Here is a 16,276-nt window from a genome sequence, read left to right on the forward strand (position 1 = left end):
AAAAAATTATTGAATGTCTCTTTGACCCATTTCCATCTTCGTAAATTGATTTATGTCACATGCTTGAAAATGCTTTGATGATGTTGATAATGTTAATGATTATTAAACAAAATTTCTAAATTAGCGGTTCATTTTTTCGAACTATATATCCGTGAAAACTTTTAACAAAATTTATGTTTTTTTTTCTCCTTATGTTAGAACTTTCTTTTAGTTTAACAATTACTAAAATTAAAAATTGAAATACTAATCTATAATAAATATCTTATTTACATTTTTGTGTTGGATAACTATTTAGTTTTCTTAAAATTAAATTTATAAATACATGATTTACCTCTAAATTTTTTATTTTGTTAGTACAAATGTTTCAAAAAATTAACTCATATCTTGGAAAAAATAAAGTAAAAAGAAAAGGGGGAAGAGTTATCTCAAATTGACTTTTTAAAAAAATTTGTATGATAGGAATCGGATGTTATACTTAACGAATCTAAACTTGTAAAGTTTGCGATTTACACATAAAATCATAAACTTTTTATAAAGTGTTAGAGAATACTTTTGAAAATAAATAGTTTTAGAATAAAAATTATGGAAGCACTTTAGCAAAAACCTAAAAAAGCGATAAATATAGCAAAATATTTTGTTGTTTGATTTTATGCTTTTCTAAAGTTCGGGTGCGTAGTTCTTTCCATTCAACTAAAGCATCATTTATAATGTAAAAAGTTAATAAGTTATAAATTTGATGTTTTTTAATCGTGAAACCCACAAACTTTTGAAGCTAAATACTAATAATAGAGATAACAAACCAAACATAGCCCTCTATATTTCTATTAAAAACAAACAAAATTTCATGAAATGTTTATAAGTCAAAATGATAAAAAGTTATTCATTATACTATTGGAACCAAAAATGAAAAAAAAAAATCCAAATTGATATCTATTTATTTGTTTGGTTTAGTTTATGCTTTTAGTATTGAATTAGACATCTCAATTTGTATTTGGAGAAAACAAAATCTTTTAGGTTTAAAGCAATTTCTATTAGAAAAATCAATCGAAATTGTGGTAGATAAAAAGTTTATATATATATAGAAAATGGGATTATAGCTAGGGTTGTTGTTGGTATATAGTTTGCTATAGAAAAATCAAGAATGTTGTAGATTATTTAAGATGTATAGTTAGCTATCATATACTTAGACTTGTGAATAATAATTATTGTTACAAATTTTCTATGGTGAGTGAAGATACGAATGGCATATGAAAACTACAATACAATTGGAATGGACTTTTTTGTTTGGATGCTATGAGACAAAAACCATATCCCCACTTGTTTGCCTTATTAAGGTCATGTGTTTCATGGTTTCTTCTACATTGGATTCATGCATGGTTTAAACCAAAATGCTTGTCTCTTTCCATACTTAACATTTTTAATATGCCCTTTAATTTGTTTCTTTCTTCCTTTTATGGGAGAGATCTATTAATGAACATTCAAACTTAGAGTGAAGTGTGTCATCATGGTTTAAGGGTTTATTAATTGTTTATAACAATCATGTTATTGCAAACTTAAGAAAATTTGGGGTTTCGAATTATGTTATCATGGAGTTCGATGGTTGAAATTTCTAAAACATGTGGTTTGGGGTTTAGGGTTATTTTTGTTTGAATTGTATGGGTTTAATTGCCTAGCCTCTAAAAACAATTACCCCTGGGTGTTTGAATGTGTTTACTGTGTATTAAAAATTGAGCTAAAGTTATATATTGTGTATTAACTTCTAAGGGGTCTCTTGATTCAAATATTTCCAATTTACTACTTTTCGACGGTTCACATTTGCACTAACACATTTACAATCAATTAGTCAATAAAATGAACAAGTTAAAAGCCGTAATTCAAACTTATTATTCTCACTACAAACAAACGAGAGAATTTTTTAGAATTAAAATGATATATGGGAAGAGACTTTTGATGAAACACGAGGAACATAGAAATTAATTATCTTAAAAAACGTTTGAAAAATGTTAAAAGAGAGAGAAATGAAAAATGTTATAAAGTATAATAAAAGAAGATGTTGATCTCATACTTATTAGAATGAGAATAAGATTGATTACCGTTTTAATTAAAAAGGCAAGAATCGAGTGAATTTTCAACTTTATTCTCAATCATTATTCGAGAAACACTACAAATAAAAAGAAATTGTGTACTTAGAAAAAAAAAAAAGCAAAAAGGAAAAAGAAAAATCACTATATGAATGAAAAAGATTAAAATAAATTTACGATGGGAAACAAATCTATGAATTGTGATAATGAAATATAGTTAAGACCATTAACTCTCAAGTGGGACATCACAAAAGTATTTTGTAATAATTCCACTTTGAAATATCGCCACCAACATTAAAAGTTAGATGGAGGGATGTGGCGGTATTTTCTTGAGCTAACTTTATAGGTTCTTTTAGTCAAAAGGAAAAGAAAAAATTCTATACACTTAGACTCGTCAATATGTACAAAGTTTAACAAACATGAACTCGTACTATCAATTTCGAGATTATATGTCATTTAACCCTTGGTTAAAGGATAGTTTTTGTTCCAAATTCTCGAGTAAATTAGTCTTTCTAATACGACAAGCAAGATCGTGCAATAGAATTATCGGTAATTCATGGACTAAGAGAGAAACCCGAAATAAATGATCCCTATCGTTCAATTTAAGTAAATTGAAAAGAAAATTAAATAATTTGTGCTCACTGCCTAAACAATAAGGACAAAAATTTGGAATCCAATCCATAGCAATAATGAAAAGGTTATGTGCTCACTGCCTTTCCACCATGACTACGTAAAAGCTTCAAGTTTTGTGTTTTGTTTTGGGCCTCTTCGGCCCAAATAAGTGGGCTTAATGACACCATGTCTGCCCCGACCCAATCTTATGTTCTTCTAACATGCGATTTTATTTTAAATTTTATAATAATTATTTGGAAAATTTTCATAAATATAATTCGTCATTTTACCATTCATTTTCATCGTTTTTCTTCTCTTCATCTTCTGTGATTTTTTTCTTCTTTCCATCGTCTTTCTTTTCTTTTTTCGAATTTTTGTTTTTTCAAACTTTTATTTGGTTTAAGATCGTGTACTAAATATAAAAGATATTGAAAAAAAAACTTCGTTTAAAATATAAATGATCGTGTAAAAAAAATTAGTCAAATATAAAAAATTGTGCAAAAAAAAAAAAAAATAAACGATCTTCTATCCAAATCTTTTAAAGTTAAGATTTTAAGAACGGTAAAAGTTCGGAGGTTTATATAATTGAATTCTTTTAAAGTTATATATGAAAAGAAAACGAACAATGTCTTTTGCGACCTAGTTATAAGTTGTAATGTCAACCACGAACAAACTCGAACTTGACTTAAAATCTAACGTGGAACGGTTACATAAAAGTAATTTTCTTTTGTAGGGTGAAAAAAAGGAAGTTACCAAATTGTATGGTGGAAGAAGAGAGATGGCTACAAATGAACCAACCTCTATCAAAGTCTCAACTACCCTTTTCTCTCTCAAAATTCCCCAAAACAACCCTCACCTTAGGAACCTCGAAGAAGGGTATTTTTGTCATTGGATAGATCATCCATGAATGTTGGAGGTAAAAAAGTTGATAAGATAAAATGAGAAGTGAAATAAAGGAAGAGTAGAAGGAGTATTATGTAATTTAAAGGAAAAGGAAATTTTTTGAAACGTACGGTACCGCCATTAGTATACTAATAAAAGCTCAAAAGGTTCCCCTAACAATCAATGAGTGGTTTTGGTTTCTTTTTATTTTCCTCTCTCCTTCCTCTCCTTAATACCCAATTCTTCTTCTTCCTCAATACACAAATTTCACTTCCATTTCCCCAGTCTCTTCTTTTCTTTTCTTTTGTTTTTTCACATTAATCTTTTCAATGGCGTCTGATAGCTTCACCGACAAGAACGCAGTTTTCAAGAGGCTAAAGGCCAAGTCGGAGAACAAGGTAAGTGTGACTAATTTCATCTTTCGGATTTGGATCGGAAATTGCACAAGATTAATTCTTTTTGTTTTTTGTTTTTTGTTTTTTTCCAGATCTGTTTCGATTGTAATGCGAAGAACCCAACTTGGGCGTCCGTTTCGTTTGGGATCTTCCTTTGCATCGATTGTTCTGCTGTTCATCGGAGCCTTGGCGTCCATATAAGCTTCGTCAGGTTTTTTTTTTTTTCTTTTCATTCTTATTATTAATTGTCTGTCAAATGTTATGGATCTTAGTCATTCTTACTTAGGAATTAGATCAACCCTCGAATGGGAGAATTTTGTAACAATGTGACCTGAATTTCTGCCCTAGAATGTCGTCTGACTTGGGTTTTGACGATAATGATGAATAATGTTTCGGTGATGTTACAACTTGCTTTTTCGATAACCGTGAGTAAGAGATCGAGTGGGAGGGAGTGAGAGAGGAAGTTCCTAGTTATATTTTGATTAGTTGAATGTGAGTGCGAGCGCGAGGAGGGAGGAGCGGAAGCACAATAATTTTTTTATGTTGAATCGGTGTGATATTTTTTCTTTTGTGAAGTATTATCGTTGTGTGTGTTAGATACTAAATAAAAAGTTATATATTAGGCCCAAAAAGTTCAGGAATCTATTGTTTCTTCTTTTTCGAAAAAGTTTTAAGGACATATAGTTTCGGATTAAACGTTTGATTTGAAATTTTTCTTGTTTCTAAATTCAAAGACCAAAGTAGAATGAACGTAGAAATTCAATCATAAGTCAACTCATCATCCTGACTTTTGTTTATAAGGTCTTTAATAAGAAATCAACGAACACAAACATTGATGAGATAAATTCTTATAATAGGTCAATAAATTTGGACTCATGGTCACCGGAGCAGCTGAAAATGATGAGCTACGGCGGAAACAACCGTGCTCAGGTGTTCTTCAAGCAGCACGGTTGGAATGACGATGGCAAAATTGAAGCCAAGTACACATCCAGAGCTGCAGATTTGTATAAACGAACCCTTTCCAAAGAAGTCGCTAAAACCATGGCTGAAGAACCCCCTTGCCCCTCTTCCCCTGTTTCTTCTCACTCCAATGGCAATGGCAATGGCAAGAGCAATGGTAATGCCCTCCCATCAATCAAAACCACCAAACAAGAAGCCCCTGAAATTTCTTCTTCTCCAAAAGCCTCTCATTCTGTTGTTGTCAAAAAACCCATCGGTGCGAAAAAGACAGGCAAGATCGGCGGACTTGGCGCTCGGAAGCTTACCACGAAGGTTACTCTGTTTGCAAAAGAATTGAATCTCCTCTGTTTTTGTGGGTTGTTGGATTTTAAAATGATTGTGTTATGAATGCATTGCAGACGAGTGAGAATCTATATGATCAGAAACCGGAAGACCCACCGACACCGGTTTCGTCGTCAATAACAACAAATGGTACAACGGCTTCATTGTTGGCTTCTCGGTTCGAGTATGTTGAGAACGCACAATCTTCTGATGTGAGCTCTAATGGTTCCCCTGTGTTTGGACATATTGCTCCACCGAAATCCTCAAGCTTCTTTGCTGAATTTGGAATGGATAATAATCACAGTGGTGTGTATTCAAAGAAAACGGGCTCAAATTCCACCAAAATCCAGGTTAAAACACAACAACACACTAATGCCTTTTCAAAAGCTGTGCAAAAGCAGAAAAAATAATCCGTAGTGTGAATCTGCAGGTGGAAGAAACTGAAGAAGCTCGAAAGAAATTCTCAAATGCAAAATCAATTTCGTCTGCTCAATTCTTCGGTGATCAAAACAAATCTGCCGAGTCAGAGGCCAAGGCTTCATTGCAGAAATTTACAGTAAGAGTTTCTGTTTGATTTCGGTTTAACATAGTTGAGTCGAACGAATTGAAAAAGAGGTTTGTTTATGGAATGTATAGAGTTCGTCGGCGATCTCAAGTGCCGATCTGTTCGGACAGGGGATGGATGATTCGACTCTGGATCTCGCAGCAAATGAATTCATCAGCCGGATTTCTTTACAGGTAAGAACAAACTAAGAATAGTGTTGGAAAAGGTTTGTTTGTGAGAAAGATGTAGTAACTCTTGAATTTGAATTGATGTAGGCTTCACAAGATATATCATCGTTGAAGAACATGGCGGGGGAGACGGGGAGGAAGCTAAGCTCTTTTGCATCAACGTTGATGACTGATATTCAAGACAGGATTCTTTGATTGCAAAACTCCATGGACTTAATCCCCATTCTTCAAATTATACTATACTATTCTCAAATGAATTTTTCCAACTTAGTGTTTTGTTCTTGTTTATATATATATATATATATATATTTTTTTTTTGAGTTCAACGGTGTTGAAGATTTAGGATTTGAAGGGTTGAACTTATGGTGTTTAAGCACATGTACCTACACTAGTTAAGCTATGTTCCATTGATTTTATTATGACTTAGGGTTGGATGTTAAAGAAATGTGTATTACAAATTTATTATTGCCCCCATTTTCTTTTTGAAACATAAATAAACTTAAAACTTCTTTCTTTCTTACTTTTATCTCTTATTCTCTCTCCATTTTGCATCGATCTACTAAACTAAAATATTTAGGACTTATTTGATAATTATTTTTGTTATCAATTTCTTGTTCGGAACATATTTATAGTTTTCTTGCTTTTTTTTATAAGAAGTTTCAATAATGTCCTTGTACATAAGAAACTTTAGAAAATAATCTTGTTGATATATGAACAAAAATTTATTGATATTTTGTTATAAAAATACTTCTAAAACTTTCGATTTGTACTTTTAGGTTTATAGTATTAAACATGTACGATGCACGTTTATATGTAAAGTTATAGGGTGTTTTTGTCGTTAGATATACAGATGAACTATAATATGGTATTAGAGAGTCGAGTAGCCTTAAATTATATAATTAACCATTCAAATCATAAATCAAATTAAATCTAATGGATGTTTTAAATGTTTGTTAAGGTGGATGTGAATGAATATATATATATAAAAGGTATAAAGATTAAAGAGTAAGTAAAAAAATTGAGTTCAAATTCTATTGGCGCCATGAGTAATCCTATTCAAGAACACCCTTACGACCCTTTCCAATCCTTCTCCACTCTCTGTCTCAACAACTCCTCCTCCTCCTCCGCTGTCGACCCTTCACTCTGTTCTTCATGCTTCCGTCCTCACTCTCGCTCCACCGCCACTCCCATGAAACGCCCCTCCCCCACGCCCCCGTCTCAACAACCCTCCACCGCCCCCACTTCCAAGAACCTCCTTCTTGATCATCAACAACCCAATTCCATCCCTTTCTCCAAGATTAATCTCCCCATTCCTTTTCCTCCCTCTGTTTCCCCTCTCCGCCGCTCTCTTTCCGACCCCACCGATGCCTGCAATTTCTCCCCTCCTCCGCCGCATACTCAATCCCCGGCAAAACGATTATGCCTAAACTCACCACTCCCTCCCCTGCCTCTCCGCCGTACTGTCTCTGACCCAAACCCAAACCCCGCCCCTGAAAAATCTTCCGATTCCCCAATTAAATTTCAGAAAGACAGCCCTGACTCGAAGGTTTGTTTGTTTGATGTATAAGATTTCCTTACCTTTGTTTCATATTTTCTTCTTCCCCCCCCCCCCCCCCCCTTTTTAAGAACAATAAACATAAATGGGTTTTCTGTTTATTTAATTTAATTCTTTCTTGGGAAAACAGAGGCTGAGAAGAATTAAGGATCGACTGAAGGAGATGAATAAGTGGTGGAACGAAGTAATGAGTGAAGAAGAAAAACACGATGATGAAATGGAGACGAAAAAGGTATGGTTTTTGTTTTAATTATTTCATTTTTTTGGTTGGTGGAATGGTTTGTAAATTGGGTATTTGAAATACAGAGAGACAATGAAGAAGAAGAAGAAGAAGAAGAAGAAGAAGAAGAAAAAGAAAAAGATGATGAAGAAACAGTGGGAGTGGAAAGAGTTGGAGATTCAATGACACTAAAATTGAAGTGCTCATGTGGGAAGCGATTTGAGATTCTTCTATCTGGAAGAAACTGCTTCTACAAATTGTTGTAGTTCCAACTTTTTTTTTTTTGTACATAATTGATTTGGTTTGAAAAGCCTAATAAAATGATGGATAAGTACAATTACACATTTGTTAACAAAGTAATAATAATATGAAATATCGTATTTCAAGCAACCCTTCGTAAGATTTCATTTTTAGAATAATAGCAAAAATAAGTTTTCATCTTTTTAACACATAGCACCAATTACCATATCGTATCATTTTAACGACTCGTCTCTCGGGGCATCGCAACAATCTCGAGATCGAAATAAAACTAACTTCTTTTGACACTCCTTCTTCTCCTGGATGAGTTGTCACCTTGGTTTTCACTTCCAAAGTTAGGATGTTTGTATTCTCCTTCACTTTTGTAATTGCTTCTATGATTATCATAAGAATCTCTTTTACATTTTCTTGTTTTATATTCGGGAACACCATAACCATAACCATAACCGGTCGTACTTCCTCGACCACCGACCCAACCCCAATAGTAATCGTTATTATATTTTGCATGCTCATTAACTTTAAAACCATACCTACTATCATCAAGGCTACTTGGATTATTATATTGACCACCACCACTAAAAGTTGTTAGAACTCCGGCCGATTTTAAACTCTGAATACATAAAATGAAGAACACAATAGAAGAAAGTTTGAGAGAAGCCATTTTCACGTGGATTCCTAGAGTGAATAAGAGGGAAATTAAAGGGAGAGGGAAGAAGAATATATATATATATACACACACAACATTTTACAAAATCACCATTGCTTTTAATGCAATTTTAATTTGGATGTCTATGTGCTTGAGATTTCAATTCCATTTACCATTTTAGTTAACTATGCTTCCCACCTAATTAATATTATCAATGTCTAATTAAATCAAATAAGGTTATATGTTAATGTCCAATAGTCTTTTGAAATACAATGATTGTCCTTTAATCTTAATTATATTTTGGTGTTAACTCCAAACTAGCTAGTTGTTTATTTACATCTATTTGGATTCATTGTTCCAAATGGTGAACTTACGTATTCATATTTGTGATCACGTTAGGTTTATATTTTTGAGATTTTATACCCAAAAAATATTAAACAAACTCTTTGAGTCAAGCTAACCAACAAATTAATGAGAATTGGTTCAACTTTTCCAAAGTGAATCCTCATTCTATACACGTCCTCACAAATAGAAATGATTTGAAGAATTAACTACACACTCCAAAGGAAGCTTTCGTCCTTGAAAATTTAAATCAAACTCTTTGGAATCGTCGTATATCTCTAATAGAAGTCAATTATATTAATAATAGAGTTTATCAAGTTTTGCCTCATTTCACATTCATTAAATGTTAAAAATTATTTTACGTGAGTCTTTCCGATAAGAATTTTACATCAACTATGAATATAAATCAAGTTACATAAGATATAAATTATCATAAACTAAAAGGTCAGAGATTTGAATCATCCACCAATCAATTATCGTGATCTCGAAAAAAATTCACTATCTCAATAGTATAAAATTGAGGAAAGTTTGAAATTAAAATAGAGATAAATAAGAATTATGGGTATTTTCAAATATGGTAAAATAAACTAAAATATGTACAAAATATAACAAAATTTTGGATTCTATAGAAAGTGATAAACTTCTATCAATGTCTATAAATGTCTATTATTGATAGAATATAAAATTTTGCTATATTTTATAATAGTTTATCAAATTTACCATTTCTTATAATTCCCCAAAGAATTATTGAAACGAAATTAAAGCCATTTGTTTTCTTTGTTTCCCATTTTTCTTCTCAACCATTTAAAAAACTTTTGCTAATCCAAACTTCATCCTACGATTTGCTTTGTGATCCACAAGATATTGGAATAATGAAATTTTGATAATTTGGATCTCTATGCAATTGAGTTTTCGATTTCTTTTTATCATTTTAGTTAATTAGGCACCGCAACTAAATTCATATATCAATGTCTAATTAAATCAAAAGTTGATATGTTAATGTCCATTTTTTTTTAAAACATACAATCCTTTAATCTCAAACAATTATATTTAATTTTTGGGTTTATGACAAATTAAATTAGTTAGCTTGTTAACATCTACCTCCATTATTCATTGTTTCAAATAATAGATTAGTACATAGTTTTTAGGTTAAAATAGTATTAGAATTTGATACGTTTTAGTCTCGTTTTTACTTTTTAATGTTCTAATGTATCGTTTGTATATCGATAGAACTCTCAAATAATATATATACCTAATTCAAGACTATTTGAATCATATATATTGTTTCATAGGTATAAATATTAAGAAGTTTTAAATATTTGAGATGATTAATATATTTAATGTTTGGAAGTTAAAAAAGAATTTGTTCTTTTACCTATTTTGTATATAGAAACCAAGTTTAAATAATTACAAGAGAATAGGCAATTTAATCATAATTAAATCTAATTATTTATTCACTTGAAATACAAACAAATGAATCTTTTTTAATTAAAAATTTATTTAATGATAAAATATCATTAATTTGTATCAATTTCTTAATTAATTAAACTCTACTAATCTGGGGTATAAAAATCCCACAAATTTGGAGGATATTAAATTTTTTTTTTTTAAATCACGTCATATCATTTCTAGTGTTCTTTGAATAATAATATCTAAGATTTAAAAAAAAATAATGTAAAATAAATAAAGATATTTAACGTCAAATTTTGACAATATTTGTGAAACAAATTAAATAGTCTTTTAAAAGTAATTTTGATAGAAATAAACATTTAAAAGTAGAGAGATTAAAATTAAAACAAAATTTAAAATATGATAGGATGATATTGTAACCTTATTTTTTTAAAAAAAAAATATATATAAAATAAAATATTGTTTTAAGAAAACTTATTGTAAATAAAGAGGAGACTGTGATTAATGTAACAAGGAATTTGTAAAAACAGTCTATAGTACAAATGTGTTATAATGATTTAGATGTGATTAAGATCGTGATGATAATGATTCTTTACCCTTACATTTAGGAAGCAATATCTTCATCTATTATTTGCATTTTTGATAGTAATTATATACCAAACAAGTTAAAAAATTGACATACTACAACACAATCAAACAATAAATTATGATAATTACCAAAAATAGTTTGTCTCTCACCCTCAAAATAGTGCTAATACCATATTTGATAGTATGAAGTTCGACCTCAAAACAATGATTAATTATGAGAGGAGTAGTTCATCTATCTTAAAAGAAGTGTGAGTCCTTTAGTTCTTCCAATGTAGGATTCTCAACATGTCTAGTACAAAAAATTAAGATAAAGAAAAACATACTTAACTTCAGCCGAAAGTTCATTTTATAATTCGAAAAAATCGGAACCTGCGAAATAAAGAGAACCTGGACATAAAGGATACTGGTGAAATGTTTACCAACCATAAACCTTCCGATGTTTTTTTAGCAAGAGTTTTGAAGGGGTGGAATCAACTTACTTTTCTCTAAGTCGTAATGACCTATTTAGAGAAAAACCTCACTAAAAACATTCAGGTCAGGTTTCGAAGTAAGATAAGGATCCTTCCTCAAGTTCCAATGGGCAATGACTTATTCGTATGAAAATTAGGGAGGCTCTAAGTACACGACTTTAATTAACGGCTCAGTTTCGACTTAATTATCATCTATAAAATGATATCCAATGTGTAATTATCTAAAAGGAATGAGAAGTAATTAATTATCATCAACACCAAGTGAAAGAAATGTAGAGACATTTTGAACGGCTAACTCAAATAACAACGAGAGGTATATTTTTGCTGACATCATGGTTGAATTGTTAATTCATTATGAATTGGTTTTTTTTTTTTTTATGAACTTAATTTTTGGTATTTATTACTTAGAACTTATTATATTTTAAAATTAATTAAGAAATTTTTCCACAATCTAAAATTAAAGAGAATGCATGCCACTTGATATGAGCAAATAAGAGAAAAATATTATTCATACATATTTCAAATTAAAGTACAAAAGCTCCAATTTCAACTCATTATGCTCTCTTTTCACACTATATATTATATTATACATATCCTATCTTTCCAATCTAATTAGATATGTATTTTTTTTTTTTTTTTTTTTTTTGATTATTCAAGGGAAAGAAGGATAAATATAATCATCATATACATATATAACCTTTTTATTTATTTATTTATTTATTTATTATATAAAAATATATATGGTAGTGTTGAGTAGGAAGTTCCTCAAGGTTGTCTGCCACCACCTCTGCCATATACATTACCTCTTTGATAACGACGATAGTCTTTGAATAATTTGTAAACTGTTTCACCGCTTCCATAATTAGCATATCCTCCACCGTTGTTTTCATCTCCACCCTTGCTTGGACCATTGTATTCTTCACTTTTGCCACCATTCATATTACCATTGTATTCTTTGGTCGATGGTTCTTCTCCGCTTTTGTAACCATTTCCTCCAGTACTTGGATTACTATATTCTCCTCCACTTTTGCCATTGCTTCCACTACCACTGTAGTCCTTTGATGGCTCTCCACCTTTATTATCATTTCCAGTACTTGGATTACTGTATTCAGATCCTCCACTTTGCCCACTATTCCCACTACTACTGTATCCTTTGGACGCTTCTCCTCCGCCATGGTTACCATTTCCATTGTATTTCTTGGCCGATGGTTCTTCTCCGCTTTTGTAACCACTTCCTCCAGTACTTGGATTACTGTATCCTGATCCTCCACTTTGCCCACTATTCTCACTACCACTGTATCCTTTGGACGCTTCTCCTCCACCATTGTTACCATTTTCTCCAGTACTTGGATTACTGTATTCTCCTCCACTTTTTCCATTGCTTCCACTACCACTGTAATCCTTGGATGGCTCACCACCTTTATTATCATTTCCAGTACTTGGATTACTGTATCCTCCTCCACTTTTGCCATTGCTCCCACTACCACTGTATCCTTTGGACGCTTCTCCTCCACCATTGTTACCATTTTCTCCAGTACTTGGATTACTGTATTCTCCTCCACTTTTGCCATTGCTCCCACTACCATTGTATCCTTTGGACGCTTCTCCTCCGCCATTGTTACCATTTCCATTGTACTCCTTGGCTGATGGTTCTTCTCCGCTTTTGTAACCATTTCCTCCAGTACTTGGATTACTGTATCCTGATCCTCCACTTTGCCCACCATTCCCACTACCACTGTATCCTTTGGACGCTTCTCCTCCACCATTGTTACCATTTCCTCCAGTACTTGGATTACTGTATTCTCTTCCACTTTTGCCATTGCTCCCACTACCATTGTATCCTTTGGACGCTTCTCCTCCACCATTGTTACCATTTCCTCCAGTACTTGGATTACTGTATTCTCCTCCACTTTTGCCATTGCTCCCACTACCATTGTATCCTTTGGACGCTTCTCCTCCACCATTGTTACCATTTCCTCCAGTACTTGGATTACTGTATTCTCCTCCACTTTTGCCATTGCTCCCACTACCACTGTAATCCTTGGATGGCTCACCACCTTTATTATCATTTCCAGTACTTGGATTACTGTATTCTCCTCCAATTTTGCCATTGCTCCCACTACCACTGTATCCTTTGGACGCTTCTCCTCCACCATTGTTACCATTTTCTCCAGTACTTGGATTACTGTATTCTCCTCCACTTTTACCATTGCTCCCACTACCACTGTATCCTTTGGACGCTTCTCCTCCACCATTGTTACCATTTCCTCCAGTACTTGGATTACTGTATTCTCCTCCACTTTTGCCATTGCCTTCACTACCACTGTATCCTTTGGACGCTTCTCCTCCACCATTGTTACCATTTCCTCCAGTACTTGGATTACTGTATTCTCCTCCACTTTTGCCATTGCTCCCACTACCACTGTAATCCTTGGATGACTCTCCACCTTTATTATCATTTCCAGTACTTGGATTGCTGTATCCTGATCCTCCACTTTGCTCACTATTCCCACTACCACTGTATCCTTTGGACGCTTCTCCTCCACCATTGTTACTATTTCCTCCAGTACTTGGATTATTGTATTCTCCTGCATTCTTTCCATTGTTCGCATTACCGTAGTTTTCCTTGGATGGTTCCTCGCTTTTGTAACCACTTCCATTACTAGGGCTTTTGCAACTACTTGTATGATCATCATATTCGTTAGATGATCCTCCAGAAGCACCATTACCAGAATAAGTACTTCCTTGATCAGACTTGCTCCATCGTCCCCAATAATAGTCATTATTGTAGTTTTTTTCTGCATACCCTCCAAGACCATTTTTTCCTATAAAACCATACTTACGATAACCAAAGTTACTTGGTTTACCATATTTTTCTCCTTCACTGGCTATTAGAGAAATCTCAATAGCAAATAAAATGAAGAACACAAGAGAAAAAGAAAGTTTAGGAGAAGCCATTTTGATGTGGATGCTTAGAATGAAGAGAGAAAGGGAGAGGGAAGAAGTATATATAGGAGAGAGAGGTTGAGATGCATGCAAAAGTGAGAATAATGAGTGGCCCCAAATTATAAACTCTACATTTATGACTTTCAATTTTACATCTAACATTATTTTACAAAATCATTAATGTGTTTAAGGTGTCCTCTCCACTCACTGCTTTTAATGCAATTTATATTCTAAGTTGTATCAACATCACATTTCTCTTCTTAACCATTTTCCTTCGAATCCAAGCTTCATCTACCAATATTTGCTTCCATGTTACATGTTCATATTGGATTAATTAATGAGATATATAATTTTGATCTCCTATGTGCTTGAGATTTCATAGAGTTTTCAATTTTCATTTACCATTTTAGTTTATTTTGTGTCTCAATTAATTAATATATATCAATGTCTAATTAAATCAAAAGGTTATATGTTAATGTCGGAAGTCTTTTAAAATACAATTCTTTAAACTCAATTATATTTTGTATTTATTCCAAACTAGTTAGCTTGTCAAGATCTACGTAGAATTCTTTGTTTCTAAATAATAGTTTGGTATGTATTTGGTAGGTTAGAATACTAATTTGGTTCCTAAATATAGAGATTTGTTCAACTTTAATCTCTTTACTTTCCAAGTTAACGTACTCTTAATTAATAGAACTTAATTTCATTGAAAATGTGTTAAAAGAACATATATTTTATAAAAAAAAATGTATAAATGTATTTTCAAAATCTATGGTGAAAATACTAATAAGTTTCAAAAAAGCTTTCTTTTAGGAAAAAAGACAATAATAGTAAACAATGATAACGCCCGGAAGATGCTATTTTACTCCATTTATTTGAACTCGTTCTAATTAATTATAAAGTTAATTAAATATCAAATATTTTAATTAAATGTGCATTTAAATCGTATCAAAATACATCAACTCTCTCTCGTAACCTATAGTTTTAATATGAATCAAATCTTATTCATATTATAAAATTGCATATAAATCATTCCTAAACTATAGGGTTTAGTTACAATTACACTCTTAAACTCTTAAATTAAATCTTATAATTAACTGTTTCTTATTATTAAATTAATAATTATGGTTGGGTATTTATAAAATTTTAAAAAGTATTTTATTATATAAAAAAAAAAGATTATTTGTCATCCCATATTCCTTCCTGTCTCTCCTCTATCTTCTACCTTTCACCTTCCTTAATCCCCCATCAGCTTCATCGTGATTTTCCCTCTTCCCATCTTCATTTTATTTCTTTTGTGGAGTAAAACATCCCCAGTTATCGGAAGCCAATTGGGAGCTGGAATTTGAATATTTCATATGATATTGAGATGTCAATTTCAGCATATCTTTCCTGGGTTTTTGCTTCTGGGAGTTGGGTTGTAAGAAAGAGCAGTGGAAAGGAAAGTTGAAGAATGGGAAGATGTATATGAAGATGGGGAAGAAAGGGTTGAGGGAGTAGGGGGGAGGAGACAGTGAAACGATGCGAGATGAGAGATATTTTTTTTAATTTAAAATATTTGATCATAATTTATTAATAAAAATTTGTCAAAAATAGAATATTTGAAAAAATATATATATTATGAAATTTAAATAATTTGTTAAATTTTTCTATTTCTAAAAAAGTATTTAGTAATGTTGATCAATTAAAAAGTTAGGGTTGTAACTCGTAGTTTAAAATACTTTATGCAATTTTTCTTTAACTTTAATCTATAGTATTTATATGAATCTCATTTTTTTAATTATAAAATTTCATTCAAATATATTGCTATATAGTTTTAATTATAAATCATATTTATAATTAATTATATGTTATAATA

General features: G+C 31.7%; 3 protein-coding genes across 3 annotated transcripts; 2 read left to right on the plus strand and 1 right to left on the minus strand.

The window, feature by feature from the left end:
* The first annotated feature begins 3,722 nt into the window (after window positions 1–3,722).
* On the plus strand, window positions 3,723–6,503 carry LOC103503548 (probable ADP-ribosylation factor GTPase-activating protein AGD9). The gene is made up of 7 exons (XM_008467758.3): window positions 3,723–3,973; window positions 4,063–4,181; window positions 4,828–5,242; window positions 5,329–5,601; window positions 5,682–5,807; window positions 5,888–5,989; window positions 6,071–6,503. The coding sequence occupies exons 1-7, from the start codon at window positions 3,905–3,907 to the stop codon at window positions 6,176–6,178; spliced, it is 1,212 nt and encodes a 403-aa protein (XP_008465980.1). The 5' UTR covers window positions 3,723–3,904; the 3' UTR covers window positions 6,179–6,503.
* A 505-nt stretch (window positions 6,504–7,008) lies between these two features.
* Window positions 7,009–8,095, plus strand: LOC127149010 (uncharacterized). Its single transcript, XM_051083494.1, has 3 exons — window positions 7,009–7,529; window positions 7,669–7,770; window positions 7,845–8,095. The coding sequence occupies exons 1-3, from the start codon at window positions 7,026–7,028 to the stop codon at window positions 8,022–8,024; spliced, it is 786 nt and encodes a 261-aa protein (XP_050939451.1). The 5' UTR covers window positions 7,009–7,025; the 3' UTR covers window positions 8,025–8,095.
* Window positions 8,096–12,237: 4,142 nt separating this feature from the next.
* Window positions 12,238–14,430, minus strand: LOC103504004 (uncharacterized). Its single transcript, XM_051083172.1, has one exon. The coding sequence runs from the start codon at window positions 14,428–14,430 to the stop codon at window positions 12,238–12,240; it is 2,193 nt and encodes a 730-aa protein (XP_050939129.1).
* Window positions 14,431–16,276: the final 1,846 nt, after the last annotated feature.

This window comes from Cucumis melo, chromosome 4 (assembly GCF_025177605.1).
Source record: "Cucumis melo cultivar AY chromosome 4, USDA_Cmelo_AY_1.0, whole genome shotgun sequence".
NCBI classification, from domain to species: Eukaryota; Viridiplantae; Streptophyta; class Magnoliopsida; order Cucurbitales; family Cucurbitaceae; genus Cucumis; species Cucumis melo.

What these genes read in the sequence shown, in the direction of transcription:
- LOC103504004 (XM_051083172.1), bottom strand. Translation starts at nt 14,430, where the DNA reads ATGGCTTCTCCTAAACTTTCTTTTTCTCTTGTGTTCTTCATTTTATTT.
- LOC127149010 (XM_051083494.1), top strand. Translation starts at nt 7,026, where the DNA reads ATGAGTAATCCTATTCAAGAACACCCTTACGACCCTTTCCAATCCTTC. An exon ending in AAGACAGCCCTGACTCGAAG is followed by an intron (nt 7,530 to 7,668) that starts GTTTGTTTGTTT and finishes TTGGGAAAACAG; the next exon opens with AGGCTGAGAAGAATTAAGGA. An exon ending in ATGAAATGGAGACGAAAAAG is followed by an intron (nt 7,771 to 7,844) that starts GTATGGTTTTTG and finishes TTTGAAATACAG; the next exon opens with AGAGACAATGAAGAAGAAGA.
- LOC103503548 (XM_008467758.3), top strand. Translation starts at nt 3,905, where the DNA reads ATGGCGTCTGATAGCTTCACCGACAAGAACGCAGTTTTCAAGAGGCTA. An exon ending in CAAATTCCACCAAAATCCAG is followed by an intron (nt 5,602 to 5,681) that starts GTTAAAACACAA and finishes GTGAATCTGCAG; the next exon opens with GTGGAAGAAACTGAAGAAGC. An exon ending in CTTCATTGCAGAAATTTACA is followed by an intron (nt 5,808 to 5,887) that starts GTAAGAGTTTCT and finishes TGGAATGTATAG; the next exon opens with AGTTCGTCGGCGATCTCAAG.